At 33.3% G+C, this 19508-nt stretch overlaps 1 protein-coding gene across 3 annotated transcripts; it reads right to left on the reverse strand.

Annotated features, from left to right (window-relative positions):
* On the reverse strand, nucleotides 2003-17494 carry LOC109837540 (probable E3 ubiquitin-protein ligase RHB1A). 3 transcript variants are annotated; one of them, XM_020405833.1, is made up of 6 exons: nucleotides 14312-14432; nucleotides 13774-13895; nucleotides 13428-13678; nucleotides 9887-10289; nucleotides 7511-7620; nucleotides 2003-2374 (listed from the first exon to the last, which is right to left on the reverse strand). In XM_020405833.1, exons 3-6 carry the CDS (start codon nucleotides 13446-13448, stop codon nucleotides 2354-2356), a joined length of 555 nt encoding a protein of 184 aa, XP_020261422.1. In that variant the 5' UTR covers nucleotides 13449-13678; nucleotides 13774-13895; nucleotides 14312-14432; the 3' UTR covers nucleotides 2003-2353. The 3 variants fall into 3 exon arrangements, with proteins under 3 accessions (XP_020261422.1, XP_020261421.1, XP_020261423.1); XM_020405832.1 differs by lacking the exons at nucleotides 13428-13678; nucleotides 13774-13895 and adding an exon at nucleotides 17294-17494 and having other exon boundaries at nucleotides 14312-14441; XM_020405834.1 differs by lacking the exon at nucleotides 13774-13895 and having other exon boundaries at nucleotides 14312-14438.

Below are 19508 nucleotides of genomic sequence, written 5' to 3' on the forward strand. Positions count from 1 at the left end.
TTTTTGAAAAGTTTAGACGAGCTTCATTTTAACATTTATGGATCAGTAGGTTCCAATATCGAAACTTTTTATGCATTATTTACTACTGGAAAAAGAACATGGAAAGGACTACCCGTAGAAAATCATACAAGGATGAACTAATAGTAATCTAAAATGGGTAATTGCTAATTTAAATACTGTTTTTGCTTATTAATTCATATAAGCATTATTAATATATTTGCAATGGGATTATAGTGCGAGTAGAGGACAATACCTGATATAATCATATTTAACCTCAAATTCTTTAACTGTACTTTTCAATAACATCTAATTATCCACAGAGTTACTAAAATGTTTTCAATAACATCTGATTATCCACAGAGTTACTAAAATGTTTTCAATAACATCTGATTATCCAGAGAGTTACTAAAATGATTTATGAAGTCATTGAAGATTCTTTTATTAGTTTGCAAAGATCTTGTTTAATAACTACTTGGGGAATTTTTTTTTTTTTTTGATGCAGATGCCCCCTTGTGTTCAATCAAAAAGGTATTTGTAGTGGTGCTCATTTACTTCTCCAATGACACTAGTAGTTGGTAGTCCTCTATGAAGGGTGAAGATCCTACAAACTTAAGGGCTGTTTGCTTGGTTTCCTAAAAATCAAGAAAAGAAAAAGGTATATGGAAATCAATAAAATATTATTTTTATCTATTTTCATCCTTAAAACTCACATCATCCAATAAAATATTATTTTCATCACACAATTTATCTTATATCATCTCCTAAGGGCCTGTTTGGTTATTTCCTAAAAAACCAAGAAATAGAAATGAAAACAAAGAAAACTCAAAAAGTACAATTTCATCCGTTTCCATCCATAAAATCCAACAACATCTAATAAAATATTATTTTTATCAAACAACTCATCCACTATATCTAATAAAATATTATTTTCATCCAACAACTCATCCACCACATCCACCACATCTAATAAAATATTATTTTCATCCAACAACTCATCCACCACATCCACCACATCTAATAAAATATTATTTTCATCCAACAACTCATCCACCACATCTAATAAAATATTATTTTTTATCTACAACATCACTCAAGAATAAACCAAACACAACAAAAGAACCTATTACAGGAAATAAGTTTCTTATAATTTTCTTTTAGCCAACCAAACAACCTCAAAACAAATTTTCTTAAAAAATCACCCACATCATCCAATAATAATATGACAACTCATCTCTCATTCTTTGATTTCCTTCTTTTTTCAGCCAACCAAACAATCTCAAAACAATTTTTCTTAGAAATAAGTTTCCTATTCTTTGATTTCCCTCTTTTTTCAGGCAAACAAACAACCCCTAAGTGGATATGAGCTTTTTGTCCACCAACTTTTTTGTCCATTAGTTTACATTAAGATTTATGCTAGCATGTGATACATGCACAAATCTCAAAAATAGTATTGATGTATAGCACAAATCTCAAATCATAATGAAAGAATAAAAAGTTTGGTGAACAAGTGTTCCAAGTGCTGCTACATGGATCCAAAATATGATACCATTAGAGGGGATAGATGAGATGTCCCCCTTCTATTGCATAATGAGCTGGTATGATCAGCTCATTGTACAATAGGAGGGGGACAACTCACATGTCCCCTCCCTTGGTTCCATATTTATGATACAATGACAACAAGCACATCTATAGGAGCTTTACTCCCTCTCTGAATCGATTTTCTCAAATCTAACCCCCATAACAAAATTTATGATACAATGACAGCAAGCACTCGTACTAATTCATAGTAGATTGATTTCTGAAACCAAAACCCAAACACGCAGCTCGCATGACCTCATTTATGATCTATTTGATGTTAATATATTTCATAAATATGGTCGCATGTACCTAGGATGTGTCGTTCCAACCTACAGCCACAAGTCACGAGCAACATCCAGATCAACAGAACAGGGAGTACAGAAAACAATGCCATATGCAGCCCATGTATGTACACCCAAAAGCCTAATCAACGAAAAGCACTCTTTATTATGTACATGAACAAATAATAAATGAAACTGTACAGATGCAAGATGAAACCAGGCTTGCAAGAATTAAGGTTGACATATGTTGCCCCCCATTACCTACAAAAAAATGAAAAGATAATGAAAGAACCGTCACATTTAATCTCTGACTCTTGTACCCCCTGGCCTATACGTAGACCTTTTAAAAGAATTTTATACATGAGATTGGCTTGAGGAATTGCCACAAAGACACCAGGTACCATTGTGCCTTGAAATAGGCTGGCTTGATTCACAGAAGGAGAAACAAGATGATGATTCTTTTAAGCTCATAATACTACTATTCGCTACCAATGTCAAACATCAAACATCATGATCTGCACAATGAAAAACATGAAACATGAAGTGAGAAAAGCACATTCAGAAGAGAGCAATCAACAGATAGTTGGGAAGGAGAGAGATGGAATCCATGACAATCTGTTCGATTTATATTAGCACTAGGTTTTATGCACGTGGTCAAATATCATGATTAAGTATATTTGGTTTATTTCCTTACTAAAACTTGTTCCTCGGTTCCACTTTGATGGTTTTTGCTTACTTATATCTCTAAAATTTAGTATTGTGATTATTTATTTTCTTTAATATTCGTTTAAATGAACTACACCCAATTTAAATTTTTATATTGATAATTGAATTGACAGCAAATAAATGTAATCCGAAATCAATTTGAATTATCATGTGTTGAGACCAACATGAAATCAAGCTTGATCTGAGAAAATATAGCATTGTAAAAGTAAAAAATATTTCAAAAAATAGCGTTCTAGAAGGAAAATGAATAATTAAAGCTCATAAGACAAGATGATAGGTTAAAAGTGGGCTAAAGTAAAACAAAATATAATATGGAGTTTGTTCCAAATCCTTGATAGACTTTGAAAAAATTATAAAATAAAGATTAATACTAAATCTAGTATACTTTTATATAATGAAAATATCCACATAAACATATAAAAGTACAAAAAATGTTTATGAAAATCCCTTCCAAAAATTCCTAATTTACTCCAAAAAAACCTATTCTATAAAATATTCAGAAAATAGTACATTTCATTCCTTCTGTTTTATTTTTTATTGAGACGTTATAAATCATTCTCCACCTTTATATTTTTGATAAAATTAGACTACTTTTAGATGCCAAAAAAGGATAATAAAATCTTAAATTAAAAGTAAAATTTACATATCTTAATGAAAGAATATCAAACAACTACTCTTCTTTTTGCTATATTTTGAAATTTTAGTCGCTTTTTTGTGATTTTGAATTTTTAAGGGTGTTTTGCAAATTTTAAAACTTTAAGAGTGTTTTTTAAAAATTTTAATTTTAAGTTGAGTACTTGTAATTTTCATGTTTCATGTGTTGGTAGTAAGTTTTTTAATGTTAGAATATTTCTTGCAACTCTGAATTTTGAGGGTATTTTTTGTAATTATTAAAACTTTAGATTGTTTATTGTAAATTTAAATTTTTAGCGGTCTATTGATAATTTTGAGATTTGATATGTATTGGTTATAAGTTATTAAATTTTAGGGTTTTGTGCGTTTTTTAATTTTCGAAGGTGTTTTTCAGAATTTTTATAACTTTGAGGTTATTTTTTTATAAATTTTAGTTTTTTAATGTTTAATAGTAATTTCTTGAATTCGTCTTTGTTGTTCGCAAGTTTTAAAATTTTAGAATTTCATAGTGCTTTTTTATTATTTGAACTTTTGAGGGTGTTTTTATAGTTTTTAAAATATTAAGGGTTTCATGTTTGTTATTTTAAGTTTTGAAATGTCTGGATGTTTTGTGTAATTTTATACTTTTAAGGGTGTTTTGTGAAAATTTTGAAACTTTTTAGGGTTTTTTGTAATCTTCATATATTATAGTTTATTAATTTTTAAATTATTGACTTGTAAGTAGTTCACGTAGGATTAGGATAGGATATAATTATGATCATAATAAATTAAATTTAAATAAAATATTCAAATAGTCAAGGATAATATTGACCATGGAAAGATTTTTCCGAACTCATATAATTTTGAGATTTGATATGTATTGGTTATAAGTTATTACATTTTAGGTTTTCTGTGTTTTTTAATTTTCAAAGGAGTTTTTCGGAATATTTATAACTTTGAGGTTATTTTTTACAAATTTTAGTTTTTTAGTGTATGATAGTAATTCCTTAAATTCGTCTTTGTTGTTCGCAAGTTTTAAAATTTCAGAATTTCATAGTGCTTTGTTATTATTTGAACTTTTGAGGGTGTTTTTATAGTTTTTAAAATATTAAGGGTTTCATGTTTGTTGTTTTAAGTTTTGAAACGTCTGGATGTTTTGTGTAATTTTGTACTTTTAAGGGTGTTTTGTGCAATTTTTGAAACTTTTAGGGTTTTTTGCAATCTTCTTATATTATAGCTTATTAATCTTTAAATTATTAACCTGTAAGCAGTTTACATAGGATTAGGATATGATATAATTATGATTATAATAAATTAAAATTTAAATAAAATATTTAGATAGTCAAGGGTAATATTGACCATAGAAAGATTTTCCCGAACTCGTACTTTTAAATGGAGTATGATATGATTAAGCAGGCAGCTTGTCATTGGGATCTTTAGAAGCATACATTATTTGATTAGAAAGGGCGTTTCATATCGTGCCTGGGAACAATGGCCATATTCAACGTATTCCCCTGGGACATGTTAAATACTTCAATATACCATTGATATGTTGACCTTCTTATTTTGATGATGTTTAACAAACAATTTACTTCTAATGTTGTTTGTCTAGTGTTTGTGTTTTCGTATTTATTCTAGGCAAACAACGTCGTTGGAGGATGGATGGAATAGAGCTTCAACGATGATATCCAATGGAGGTTGGCGGAATGACGGTGAAGCCTTGCTATTCAAAGTTCAAGATCCAAGTTCAAGCTTCATCCGCAAGATTACCAAGATAGAGCTTCGTTGAAGATCAAGATTGCTTGGGTAACATAGTTTAGGATTTATATTATGTGTGTTATATACTCTAAGCTCAATTATCTATACACACACATTTTATTAGTTTCCTTGTATATATATGTAATCACATATATATACAACACAAGTTTTGGTTTTCATGTTTATAAATATGAAATTACATGTTTCATATTTATTATTGTGATTTGGTTTATCTACATAGATATGAAACAAATATACTTTCATATACATACTCATAGGTTTCATTTTCTATTGTATTTGTGAAAATATTGTATTCTTAGTTTATAGACTTCAATATCAGTTTATACATGTTTTACTAAGTCTATAAAAACATTTCACATAGTTTCAAAAGTTGGTTTATGTCAAAACATCAAAATTCAAGTATCTCATATTTTCATGTTTTGGACTATTTTGTAAAATGATGATATTTTTCATTTGGGAAGTCCTTTCTGATAACCAGTCGATGTAGCATGTTTATTATAATGTCTACAATCATTCCCCAAAGTTTTACATTTTTTGGAATTTGTTTGCTATTTTTAAACAGTGTTTCAAAATCAGATATACAGCTTTCAAAACTGTTTTGTCTGTCGGTCGACCGGTCCGGTCGACCGAAAAACTCCATCGGTCGACCGCACCGGTCGACCGACGAAGGTCCAGAACTCTTCTTCGTGCTTTTGCTCTCTGCCGGTCGACCGACAAAAATTTCGGTCGACTGACAATATAGCCGTTGCTTTTTAACGGCTCTTTCTCTGAGTTGTTTGCTGGGGTTTTTGGTCATTTTGTTTTGGGTGTTTTTGCTGAGCTTTGAGTGGGTATATATACCCCATTGCTGATGTCTTTTCAAAAAGAACCAAGAGAGTTTTAAAACAAGTTTAAGAGAGTTTTAATCAAGGGTTTAAGTTTGTTTAAAGTGTGTTGATAAGCTTTTAAGCATTTGAGTGTTTCGATTTTGTGAATCAAATTCCACAAGAGCTTGAGGAGATTATCTATTGAAGTTTGAGCTTCCAACTATCATCCCTCCATCTCTTGTTATCAAATTGAGAAGTTTTCTAAACTCAAACTCTAGCTTTACATTTATATACTTGTTTGATTATCATTATTCTTAAGCTAGATTTTATATTTGAGTTTAGTTTGATTTTGATTTTACTCATTGTTACACACACCCACATTGAGCTTTTAGTATTTACATACATAGTATAGTTGGGTGGTGAGAGATTGTAACTTTGAGTTGTGCTTTAATTGTGTTCTCATCCATATTAGAGAACAAATTATATTTGTTACATTGTGAGATTGTTAGGTTTTCGGTGAGCTAGAAACCGAGTGTGTTGTGAGGTTTTCGGTGAGCTAGAAACCGAGTGTGGGGTGAAAGTTTTCGGTGAACTAGAAAACCGATTGTGAGGAGTGACGTTGTTCGGTGAGCGTTGAAAACCGACACTGTGTGGTTGTAAACGTTATTCGGGTGAGCGTAGAAAACCCGGTCGTGATAGTGGATTTCTCCCCGGGAGTGGGGAGCGGAGACGTAGGACGGAAGGTCCGAACTCCGTGATCATATTGCTTGTTTGAGTGTGCTTTGGCGTTCATTCATATTTATGTTCATATCTTATATCGCCATTGTCATTAGCTCATTATCTATATCATCCACTATCTTGTTTAGATTATTTACCCTTGTGTTGTTTATATATCCTTGCATATATTTTATCATATAGGATATATCTCATTGTTTACATTGCTTATCCTAGCTCATATATCTTGTGATATTTCATACTTGCTAGGATAACTTGTTAATTAGTTTTTAATTGGCATTTAATCGGATTAGATTAGCATAAGACCCTAATCACCCCCCCTCTAGGGTCTAACATGATAGACTCTACCGATTCCTCTCACCTTACTTACATAACCGGGGCATTACTATCATGAAGCCGCATTCGTGCCTGACATGTACCAAACACTCACCCATACCCAAACTCCACGGACGCTCCTTGGATATATGCATACATTTACCCAAACATATACTCAATTACATGATATTTATTTTAATTTAAAATACTTGTCATATACTTTTTGGACTTGTATCCTTATACTTCGTGTCCATTTCTTGAAACTCGTTAATATATATGGGCTTGGTTGTTTCAGCCCATATCCAAAAGTTAAAAACTACGATCTAAAGCGTGGTTTGAGTTTCTACTTAAAAAACGAGTAGTTTCAATTTATAATAATCAACAAAACAAAAGAAATTTAAAAATATGGTAGGAATTTAAATTCAAATAGCACATGAACTGAGAAACAATAATGATCTCATACAAATCACTAATTTTGATATATACGTGTGGTCGTGTCTCCGTATGCTATATTTCACAGATTTGCCTTGTCCCGTACCCATATCTGCACCCGTTCCATGTAACTTAGCACCTTACTAATAACTAAAATAAGTAACGAAAGCTAACTATGAGGGGGAAAAAATCTACAATTTAACTTAAGTGGATAGTAAAAGAAGTGCATATCCTGGCTTCGCATACCTTGTCACATATTGCACAGGTGTCGCTTCTCTCCATCCATTCAAGAATACATGACAAGTGAAAATGATGACCACACTTCGTGATAATCCGTGGGTTCTCTGAATCATACTCTGTGATATCATTGAAAAGAGAAGCCATTAGAATCATCAGGCATTTGTACAATTCAGAATCAATTCCTCCTTTCAATTCTAAGGAGTATAACCTTTCTTTTTCTTTTTAACTGATAAGCAATATAACCGATCAGGAAGGAGAAACTATCCGTTGATCCCAAAGCACATAGTGGTGCTCTCAGTCAGGAGAGGTGCAATCTTTTGCTACCCTTACCTGCCCTGGAGCACCAAGGCTGTGTTCTTGGATACTCTCTCCATTCTCTATCATGTCCGTATGGATGTTCACACAAATATAAGTAAGAACGATAAACAACAATAAACAAATAAAATTGATATCTATGTTAGCTTGATGCTTAAAACAAGCACAACAAACTCAGGTAAATAACTTTGAATGGGTTGAGGAATTCCAGGATTCCCAAAATTGTGGAATTGAAAAGATCTAAAATAATGTATAGATTTCGATATTCCATGATTTCGTTTCTTACTAGCAACAAAATTATACGTATTTCTAAGCCATATTTGAATTCTAACAAACACCAAACAGCTACAAATTACTCGAGAAAATGGCGGGAAATGCAAATTTAAAAATTAGAAACACCAAAACACAGCTCAGAAAGCTGTATGCATGTAATCCTCTATTACCAATTTCCAGATTCATTTTATGTAACTACTCACCACTTCAAGAGACACATCACATAATGTTAAGCGAAGTAATTAAGGAACACCTAAACCATTCATTCTGACAACATTATTGACATCTACCAAGAAACCAAAGCGATATACCTGAAGGCAAGGAAAATCATGAACAAAAGGTGGTCTTAGAGGTATCATCATGGGAACACAGCTTAATCCAAAGTATAGATTCAGCAATCAAACTAGCAGCTTAATCTCAGGCTGTTACAGAAACAAGGAGCATGCTGGCTTCTACTTGGGATTATCAGTTCATTATTTGAAGTTAGTTAGATTTTAACAGATTTTTGCAGATCAATATCAACAACAAGGTATAACAGTGCTCCGAGACCACAACATTTAAGAAGACTCTCCACAAAACCTAGGAGCTGTGTTGCGTGGTCATGGGTACGGGTACTGGTACAAGTGTGGGTGCAAGTACGAGCCACGGCAAATTTGTAAAAGGTAGTATACAACTATACACATATATTGAAATTTATAATAAATAAGATCGATATATTTTTTCACTCAGAAGTTATTGAAATTAAAATTCCCATGACATTTTTTATGTTCTTTTATTATGTGGATTATAAATTGGAAAAATAGTGGTTTTGAACAAGATACCCAAACAACCTTTAAAATCATATTTTTTGAACTGAGTATGGATTGCAATGAACCATCCAATATGTTTCAGGAATTGAACATGAAGACTAGGATTACCGTCCAAGAAGTGTATTAAGAGTGCTCTAAATTAAAACATATATTATATAAGTGGATACATGTTTACTAAATGTATGTGTATATTCAAGAAGTGTCAGTGTCCGATATGGGTGCGATACATGATAGAAGTGTCCAAGGAGCGTCCGATACATGTCAGGTACAAGTACAACTTCATGATAAAAGTACCCATGTAACATAGCTTAGGACTAATTTAATATAAATTAGGGTTTAAGACAATAGAATACCATATTAAACAAAGCATGCATACATCAATTTAATGTAAAAGATGATCTTCATAGCATGCATACATGAACTTGATGTAAAATATGATCTTCATATGAATATGCCACAAACCAAGTGTTTCTTTTCTGATCAGTAAGCAAAGTGGATAATTGCTAGCCTCTCCCTATTTAAGAGAGGAGTCATTTTTTGTTCTTTCCTTCCATTTTCTTGAAGTTGCACTCCCCCAGTCCCCCCCTTTACAATTGGTGGCCTAACCAACTGTACTAGTTACATTTCTTCAGGGTGCATGCATCATCTAGGCATGCAAGCTTTAATGTGTCCTCATAATTTTCTCAGGTTTATAGCATAACTAAGGAAATACTATTTTGCTAAGTTTACCCACAACTCTTGCTCCCATAAAATTAGAAAAAAAAATTTTTTTTGCAAAGATGTCTTTAATAGAAATTAACTTTTTATAACTTTTTTTGGAAACTACACTATTGTAGTTTCTATTTCTTATATCACATGCCTTATGCACGTGCAAATTAACTAGTCTAAACAAAAGGCCTTGATCTTGGCATGCAATTAAGTGTTATTGCTGCAAATGTGGTAAGTAAAAAAGCATTGTGCTTATGAATGTGAGCCATAGCATTACCTTCAAGACAAGTGGGACAAACATCCTCTTCCTCTGTAGCCAAGCCATCAGATTTGCTCAACTTTGAAGGTTCATCTTCCTTTGCCTTAAGGTTGTCTTCCTCGCCAACTACCTTTATCTTGTACTCAGAATCTTTCAGATTCCCATCCATGACAACTGCTTCTCCTATCGATGCAGAGTCTGCTGGTTGCATGTGACCAGACTTCATAAGGTCTGCAAATTTTCCGGGCAACGCATGAGAACATTCCAAACATCCGTCATAAGGCACTGGCATAGGAGGTGCTCTGTAAGCATCAGGAACTGAAGAATCCAGATTCCTTTCAAAAAGTGGTCCAGAAGGGACTGCAGAAGATGTGACATTGGTGACTGACACAGGTCCTCTTTCCTCCAGTGTTTGTGGACACTGCAAAAGCATTAACCATGCTTGTAAAGGACGTATACATCGGATTTTAGTTTAAAAAGAAAGGAATGCAAGAAACAAGATATATGAAATAAGAACGATACCAAGGGCAACATACAAAGATCAGCTAAATATAAACGTTTCCACAAGATAAATTCTGGCAATAAACCAATATTAGAACATGTGACTTGACATGATTCCTAGTGTAGATTGAGAATATTACTCAGGAGTATACTCAGAATATAACATTATAAATGCTACAAGCAAACCGACAAATCACATCTTTCTGTAAAAAGGTATACTTTGAATAGACTTAGACTTGGTTAGTGTCCAGGATTACCTGTATCCGTTGAATTCAATCTCTTTTATATTGTCAGTCCATTATCAACTGTATCGATCTTAACTCTATGGCCGATCAAACACGCATGTGGCTGCAGCTTAAATGCCAAGATAGGAGCCCATACCAACATTAGCATAACATACAGTGGACCATCCAAACTGTGAAAACTAAAGATGTGTGATTAATCATAAATTAAAAGATACTCTAATTTCTTTTCTCACAGGAAAATAAGTTAGATCTAAGTTGTTTTCTATTAATTAAGCAGACATAATAAGTAATCGAGTATCAAAGCCGCCAAATATTGTATACTGTTCTTCAGAATCTCAGTGTAACCACAAAATATTAAGTGAAATCTAAGTTCTTTTCTTTGAGGAAAATAAGTTAAATCTAAGTTGATTTCAAAAAATTCCAGATTAGGCAGACTTATGTAATAGAGTAGCCAAAGCTGCTAAAGAGTTGTTGTTCTTCAGAATCTTTATACCATGACCTAGCAAGAATCTGGCCTTACGTGGCTGAGAAGATAATAATGTCTCAATTTCTCCAAAAATCATAACAGTTCATGAATTAGAAGCATGAAGGCATTTAACTGCTTTTAGGTATCTCAGGTGCTACATCTTTAGTATCAGTAATGTCTTTACTCTAAATGCCCCATGCTTATTCTTTGCACTGATTGAATGTTGCTTCAGTACTAACTCGCCTTTATACAAGACTATTATTAGCAAATTCAAAATAATTTTTCCTAAACCATATATAGATGAAACAAAAGTACTCAAGCCAACTAGAATTTTTGGGCAACTATCAGGATATTCTAAGACACAAAGTCAATTGGAACATAGTCCCACTCTGGTTCATACACATGACAGATTTCTTATCCGTTCTATGTTTCTTAATGAGAACACTAAGCCCATAACATGCTTCCAAAAGACAATCACTCCCAACCACGAAACTAAACCAAAACCTGAGAACTGCAAGAAACTACCGTACCCTTGAGGTATTCAAAGATTGTTCAGTGCACATCTGGCCCACAACCAATCAACTAGAGCGTAGATTTGTTTCACATAAAATCAAAGTATCTAGTTTCACAAAGTTGAATCCTCATTAATCATTATTTACAGCACCCTTTTGTATTTACTGCAAGAAACACATTCAGTGCACCAATTAACAGTGATAGGATTATGATTCGAGCAAGGAAGTTGAACATGCTTAAAGGAACATAGACTTTGGCAGCTATAAGCTAACTGTCAAATTAATAGATGGCCCTGAATAACACAAAACTGGAAATGATTCATGTAGATGCCTCCAATTTTGTATTTGGAATAAACGTTTGTTGTCACGTTAACGGACTTAGTATGTTACCCTCATTGAAGGAAATCTTTTTGTGCATAAAGACTTTCCCATGTCTACGACATAACATAATGCTTAGATTGGTTGATGAGCGTTGTGGCCTACGAAGCTACATTCTATCAGCTTGATCTTCAGGAGTGCAGTGGTCATGTGTAGCCAGTGAATCATTCATCAGAACAGTATCCTGAAACGATACTGGAGCCAGCCAAAAGAGCCTATTCTTACAAGGCGACCTCGGACAATAACCAAACATCCAAATTATTGCAGGATATATTAATCAATGTCACAACTAGATAGTACTGCAAGCTGCAATACTTAGCAACAATTAGTGATGCTATACCTACTACAAATTACTATATATAGATAAGTAAATAACACCTTCTTATATGATATCCTGCATGTCATATACAACTGAATCAATTACAGAAACTTTCAGAAATTCTCGTTCTTTTCAACTCTCTATCCTTTGTCTTCTTCTGAGTCTTATGCGAACAATAATAATGATCAAACAAGAACATCAGTAAGAATGTCCTATGAACTAACTCAAAGAACACAAGGTAGCTGCAATTGAAAAAAAAATCAACTTAAGGTTTTTGAGCTATTAAAAACATGAAAGGGGAAGCTTCATTCATACTGCTGCATTTTCAAAATGTTTTACCAGATAGGGCCTGATTGGAACATCAAAGATTATCAGATGCATTCACTTACATAATTGTGAACAGATCTGTTAATGCCACATCATTGCATCAGACAACAATTCTACACAAGTATGCTCTATAACTTAAATTTACACTTCTAGACAACCCGGTCACTAGGCTACCTGCTTTAGTATTACTACTGCACCCTCTCAAAGGGAGTTACCTTAAAGTTCTGAATTAAAACTTGAGCAGCACAAAGAAACACAGAAGTTGTTCATTTATCTAAATCGGAGGTTTTAAGCTTTCACATTCAACAGATACATCCAAAGTTTCAGAAAGTCACACCGCTCTAAGCAAAACCCCAGGGGATGATGTAGAAAAGAGAAATTGATCCCATGTATTTTCGGAAGAAAAGCTGGTACCATGCCTATTTCTGTATTTCTTGAATTACGAATTGATTCAACATAAACAGAATCTTGGGTGTTACATAATCTCTTAACTATTGGGTACTGCTGTAGAATCATTCAACCGATAATTGCTTTCGCCAACATATAAATTCATAAATTATGAATAAGCTTTGTATACTATTTATTATTCCAAGGAGACTCTGGGTCAAGGCTTCTGTTTTAGTTCCATCATGACAGGACTCTAACTATATCATGCAGCTTATTTCTAATTACTAGTCGTTATATAGTTGCCATTAACAAATGTAGATACAATAAACTAAAGAAAAAGTGCGCAAGGATGAAATATGTGAACAGAATGCATGAATTATCTGGCATAACAGAAAATAACTACAATTAGCCAAGTGCAAACAACCTCATATACCACCATACGCATTTCAATGTTGTCCTTGATCAACTCTTAGATTAACCCATTGGAGGATCCAATTATTTCGAAGAATATGGATTATGCAGAAAAATAAGCGGTCCCATCTGTATACAAAAATCATATCCTCAGCCATGATGTTGTACGTAATACAATGAATTCCTTCAGTCTCATGCTATTCCTTTAGGCTTCAGCATCAGCCATCCAGTGATATTTCCCCCAGATTTCCACAGTCAAAGGCACTAACCAGAGGAAATACGAACAAAATTAAGTGCAATAACATCCCAGTTTGGTGCAACAGCTAATGAGACAGAGAAAGGTGGACATAAGAAAGCACCTAAGTAGGATGAGATAGAAAAAAAAAGACCCCAGATCCTTCACAGATGCGAGTGCGGAAGGTGGAGGCTACCATATCTTGTTCCTTCATCTTGCGGTAGGAAGTTCGAGTTGTTGCCTCAGCTAAAACGAATAGCCAATGAGCTCAGTGCAAACTGGGCTTCTGAAACTTAATCTAAATTGGTTGTGCTTGTTTTGAGGTGGTGCTGGCGTGATGGTTTTTTTTCCTTTTTTTTTTCTTTTCTTTTTTTTTTTGTTTTTTGGGGGTAGCGGTTGAGAGAAGGCTGATCACTGATTAGTGATATATCAGTCATCACCTAACAGTCATCATAGAGAAGATATAGTGCATGCAAAAACCTTATAACTTCCCCAAAAAACAAGAGAAGTCATCAGCGGAAAAGGTCTTCATATGACAAACTAAAGAAACTCATTGATTGAATGTGTAAAATGCTAGCATAATAAATTTCGTATATCTTCCTTCAGAGATACAAAGTAATCATTTATGAAATGATAATGGAAAAAGGAGAGGATCTACACACATAATGGTAAGCAGGCGTTCTATCTGTGTCAGCTCCTTTTGATGAAGAACAACAACCACCCATTTTTACTTCTCCGACGCCTTTAGTATCTGTCTTCCTTTTCTATCTTTCTTTTAAATCAACCATCCACCTGGAAGCACAGGATACAGAGTAATCATTTCTGTTATCTCATATAAAACCAGATCAGACAGTTGAATATTCTGGCTTAATTTACAATGTAAAACAAACCTCATTAGCACAAGCAAAAAAGTTTTACTTATGACCGAGCAACAACCAAGCAAGGTTTTCCAGCAAAGAAAAAAGCTAATAAAAGAACGGAAATGAAATGATATAAGCACAAACTTGATGCGCTAAGTCTGGAAACTGTAGACTAATATTAGATGTGTCTCTACTCTCAAGCACAGATAAACATGGACACAAATACAGCTCCAATTTTTCAAAGCTACAATGGCAGAAAATTCAATGCTTAAATCAGATTTTCACATCCGCTTTTGCTGGCTTACGGAATGCAGAATGTATTAGCACCTGACATGCATGTTTTATTAAAGTTATTGCATTTGACTTTTAACTTCTCTCATGTTGATGCACTATGTTACCCGGGTACTTCTATAATGAAGCCGTACCCGTATCGGACATGTACCCGACACTTTCCCGTACCCAAACTTCATGGACACTTCTTGAATATATGCATGCATTTATTAAACATGTACTCAATTATACAATATATGTGTTAATTTAAAACACTTGTCAAAGACTTCCTGGACGTAGAGCTTACACTTCACATCCGTCTTTTGAAACTAATGAGATACGAGTCGGATTCGTTTCAGTCCATACCCAAGTTTAAAACTATATAGTTAATGGGTCGTTTAGATTCTAGTAAAAAAAATGAGTAGTTTACAATTCACGATAATCAATATGATAAAAGAAACTCAAAAATGTGATCGGAATTTTAATTCTAATGACACATGAAGGGGAAATTTTTTTAACTTATGTACAGTATTAATTCAATATATATATATATATATATAGTCGTTCCCCGTACCCTACATTTTACAGTTTTGTCGTGTCCCGTACCCGCACCCGTACGAGTACCCGTGCCCGTTTCCATGCAACTTAGTTGATGAATAATTTATTAATTTTTTATGGATTTATACATATACAATATTTGCATTATACATGAACCATTAGTTTTCTGTGATAAAGAAACAAATAAATATCTTAATTTCTTATTCATAACAATGTTATTAAATTTTGTCATCCCGAAAGCACACGCTAATATTTATCCTGAAGATATATAACATTGTGTGCACATTTAGTATCTTATCTGTATTTGTGAAATAGACAAGCACGGCCAGGTCTCAAGTTAGATACATAAAAGTTAAAACATGAATAAGCAATTGTGTCGTTTAATTGGGCATAAATTTGGGGAAGGAAAGACATGTTTGGGGGGGGGGTGGGATCCAGCAAGATTGATAGTGCACATCAATATACAAAATAATATTTGACTACAAAGAAAAAAAAGTATAGAGTGACAAAATCACATCAATATCTCCAATTAAATATCAAATGTAACAAGATTACTTAAGTTCATCAATTGGGCGGAAATTAGCCAACAAGTGTGTAAATATGTAAATCTCAATGGCATAATTATTTAGATAATGTGAAATCTAAAAGTAAAATCATAATAAACCATCAAGGAAGTGACAGATGTTGCCACGCTAGCATGCGCATTGGATGCTGTTTTACTGTTTCACAAGTATTTATATTGAAAATAAATTTATTTCATTGTTTGTTAATTCATCATTGAGTTGACATATGGCAGTCATCCTAGTAGTCACCATATCATTCCTTAAAGCGAATCATGACCGAGGATTCGTACTATCATGAGCCCAAATAGTAAAGAATACCTCTGATGGTTATAATGGTAAATAACAGTCGACCTCTACAGTTACATATGTTCACACGAGTTAGATCAGTTCCTAATCTCATTGACGCTTCTGTTCTCTACAAATTTCTCCTAAACCAAGTCCTGTTACATATGCTCTTAGCTTTAGGACAAATTTTCAAAACCATCCCTTTTTAAAATTTATTTATAAAAAACGACCTATTTCAACTTTAATTAAAAAACAGACCCAGTTGGATGAAACTGGGTCTGTTTTTGGAAAAAAAAAATTTCAAACTTCACGGGAGTTCAACTCCCGTGTAGTTTTGTTATGAGAAAAAACTTCACGGGAGTTCAACTCCCGTGAAGTTTGAATTTTTTTTTTTCAAAAATTCAAAAACAGACCCAGTTTCATCCAACTGGGTCTGTTTTTGTAATTAAAGTTGAAAAGGGTCTTTTTTTTGGGAATAAATTTCAAAACCCATCCAACTGGGTCTGTTTTTGTAATTAAAGTTGAAAAGGGTCTTTTTTTTGGGAATAAATTTCAAAACCGGATGGTTTTGAAAATTTGTCCCTTAGCTTTATATCTCATTGTTTCCTCACTCTGCAACCATAACTCTGTAAACCTAAGAGAATCCTAGTTCTGTTAACAAGAAATTTTTCCCATCAAAGCCATTGACTAGTAGCAGCTCTGAAGTCAACCATACTATCACCCAAACAAGCCTAGAATGAAGTTGCTCCAACTGCTAGAAACTCATCACACACAACACCACCCACCCACCCAAAACAAACAAAAAAAAAATTACTTAGATCGATTTTAGCACCAACTATCCAACACAAATACAATTAACAGAGAAAATAGGCAACTTAATCATCATGCATCGCTCTGTCAGTAGGGAAAAATTCAAAGAAACAACATAATTTCTAAATTTCTCATTTCAAGAACCAATCATACCCCAAAAAGAACCGATCAAGCCAGTAACACATAATAAATTCATAATTACCCAGCAAAAAATCGACTCCGGAGCTCTATCAATCAACAATCAACCAAGCAAAAGAAAAATATTAAAAAAAAATTAAGACGAGGTTAGGGTTTTTACCAGAAGTCGCTCAACTGAGAGCGCGACGGCTTTTGGGGGTCAGGAGAGAGGATTGAGAGGCTTTAAGCGGCACGCAAGTTTTGAGGGAAAAAGGTCGCATGCGGGGTCAAGAATGTGATAATTTTAAGAAATATAAAAATAATAATAATTAGAGAGGAAATTTGACCGGGGAATTCGTTACGTGCTGGTGGTGCGAAACGAGAGGGAGGAGAAATTTTCAAGAAATGTTTGTTGGGGGTTCGTTGGAATTTCTGGGAAGTTGAGTCCAAACGCAACCTCACAACTTGACTCCATGGGCTAAGCGCGCCACCTGGACTTAGTTTCTTTGAAGAGTGGGCTTGGGTCATCTAACTTGCTTGTCTCTTACTGGGAGAGAGAAATAACCAAAAAAAAAAAAATGTTGGGTCATCTAACTTGATTGTCACTTGTTGGGAGATAAAAATAAACAAAAAAAACTTGTCTCTCCAAGTTAGAGTAATGTTGTCACATGAAAGCAACAAAGATACGAGAACTCTTTACGTTTCTACGGTGGTACGCTCGAAAATAAATTGTTTATTCTCACTTCTCATTCATATTCATCATACACAACATCGTTTTGAAAGTTAGATTGTGCATTTTTACTTTTTCTTCATTTGTACCTTTTGTGGAATGTGCATGCCTATGAAGTTGGTAGGGAAACGAGCATATTCCTCACTTAAATGGGAGTGAAAATATTAAAAATCCATAGGAAATATATTTTGATTATTAATTACATATATTAAAAATATTACTAAGATTGACATTCTCACTTTATTCTCTAACGACACCCAGACACGAGGATGTAAATGAGCATTACATTTCCACATAAATTTCATTTCATTCTTACTTGATTTTATTTCCATGTACCAAATGAGGTTAGCAAAATGCTAGTTCGTCAAGGTGAAGTTTTGAGTTAGTCTAGTCTTGATAGAACACTGTAATGACTGGATCACAATCGGTTCTACTCAATTAGAGCTGAAAAGATTGGGTTGTTTTCGGAGTTCAAAGAATTTCTCCCTAAAAGCTAGTTATTCGAGAATAGAAATCCATTTTTTTTATAAACATGTAATTGACTCTTCATCCGGTCAATGTTGACTAAATGTATTAACTGTGAAATTGAGTTGTTACATAACAATTTTGTGGTGGTATTTCTTATATTTAATAATAGGAAATTTTTCTTTGTCAATCGCGTATAGAAAATTCTGAGTGATGACATCTTTTGATGAAAGCATTTTAAATAATTTTGGAGTTAGATGAAGCGGTTGTGAATGAGGTATGTCCCTTTTTGGTTCTTGATTACGTGGAGAGAAGGTAGTTAAAATAAGGATATAAACTTCTACCTTTTTATTTTATTAATCTCATATTATCGCAGCCTAGGTGGCAAAATTATACTTATTATTTACAATTCTTTCACTTCTTATCTTCATTCTTTATCAAAAGGAAAATATTTCAGAAGTTAAAGTCACCTTCACTATAATTCTACTCAAAATGCCTCACAGATAAAGCAGGGACATTCTCAATGTTCGTTAAGTGGGGTAGGAGGGCAACATAGATCTTAGACCATCCCGGTAGCATGCAAAGCATTCTGAATTAATTCTTATCCATTCAGGCTATTTTTTGCATTTTTGCGAGGTTACAAAATGTATATTAAGTTGTATTATTTGAAATAACACACTTCTTGGTATTAAAAAAAATCAAAAACAAAAACAAAAATATTGTCAAACACATACACTACTCTCTAACATAACTACCCTTATTTACACTAGTATCTAGACCCGTGCAAAGCATTGGATCTAAAAGATTTTCACAACTTGATTGTAGCCATTGATATTAAACCATATAAAATTTATATTATAACCTACAAAGGGCTTCTTATTTTCACTAAACCACATAAAATTTATATTGCCCAAATCAGCTACCTAAATGATATGTTTATAAATACTGATTAAACATTTATGAAGATACCAGTTGACAAACATAATAAGACTATGGACAAAAGAAAACACATGATAGTATAAAATTATTTTGTTAACATGAAACCGAGCAGTGGCAGCAAATTTTGCAATCAATTTTCTATTTATAATGCCTGGTAGTTAACATGTTACTTGCGATGTAATAATTTAGATTCCATTTTTTATAGAGAAATGCTTCAATATCTGCTGCAGCCAGGCATAATGGAAATTTCATGAAAAAATAG

This window comes from Asparagus officinalis, chromosome 4, assembly GCF_001876935.1.
Source record: "Asparagus officinalis chromosome 4, Aspof.V1, whole genome shotgun sequence".
Taxonomy (NCBI): Eukaryota; Viridiplantae; Streptophyta; class Magnoliopsida; order Asparagales; family Asparagaceae; genus Asparagus; species Asparagus officinalis.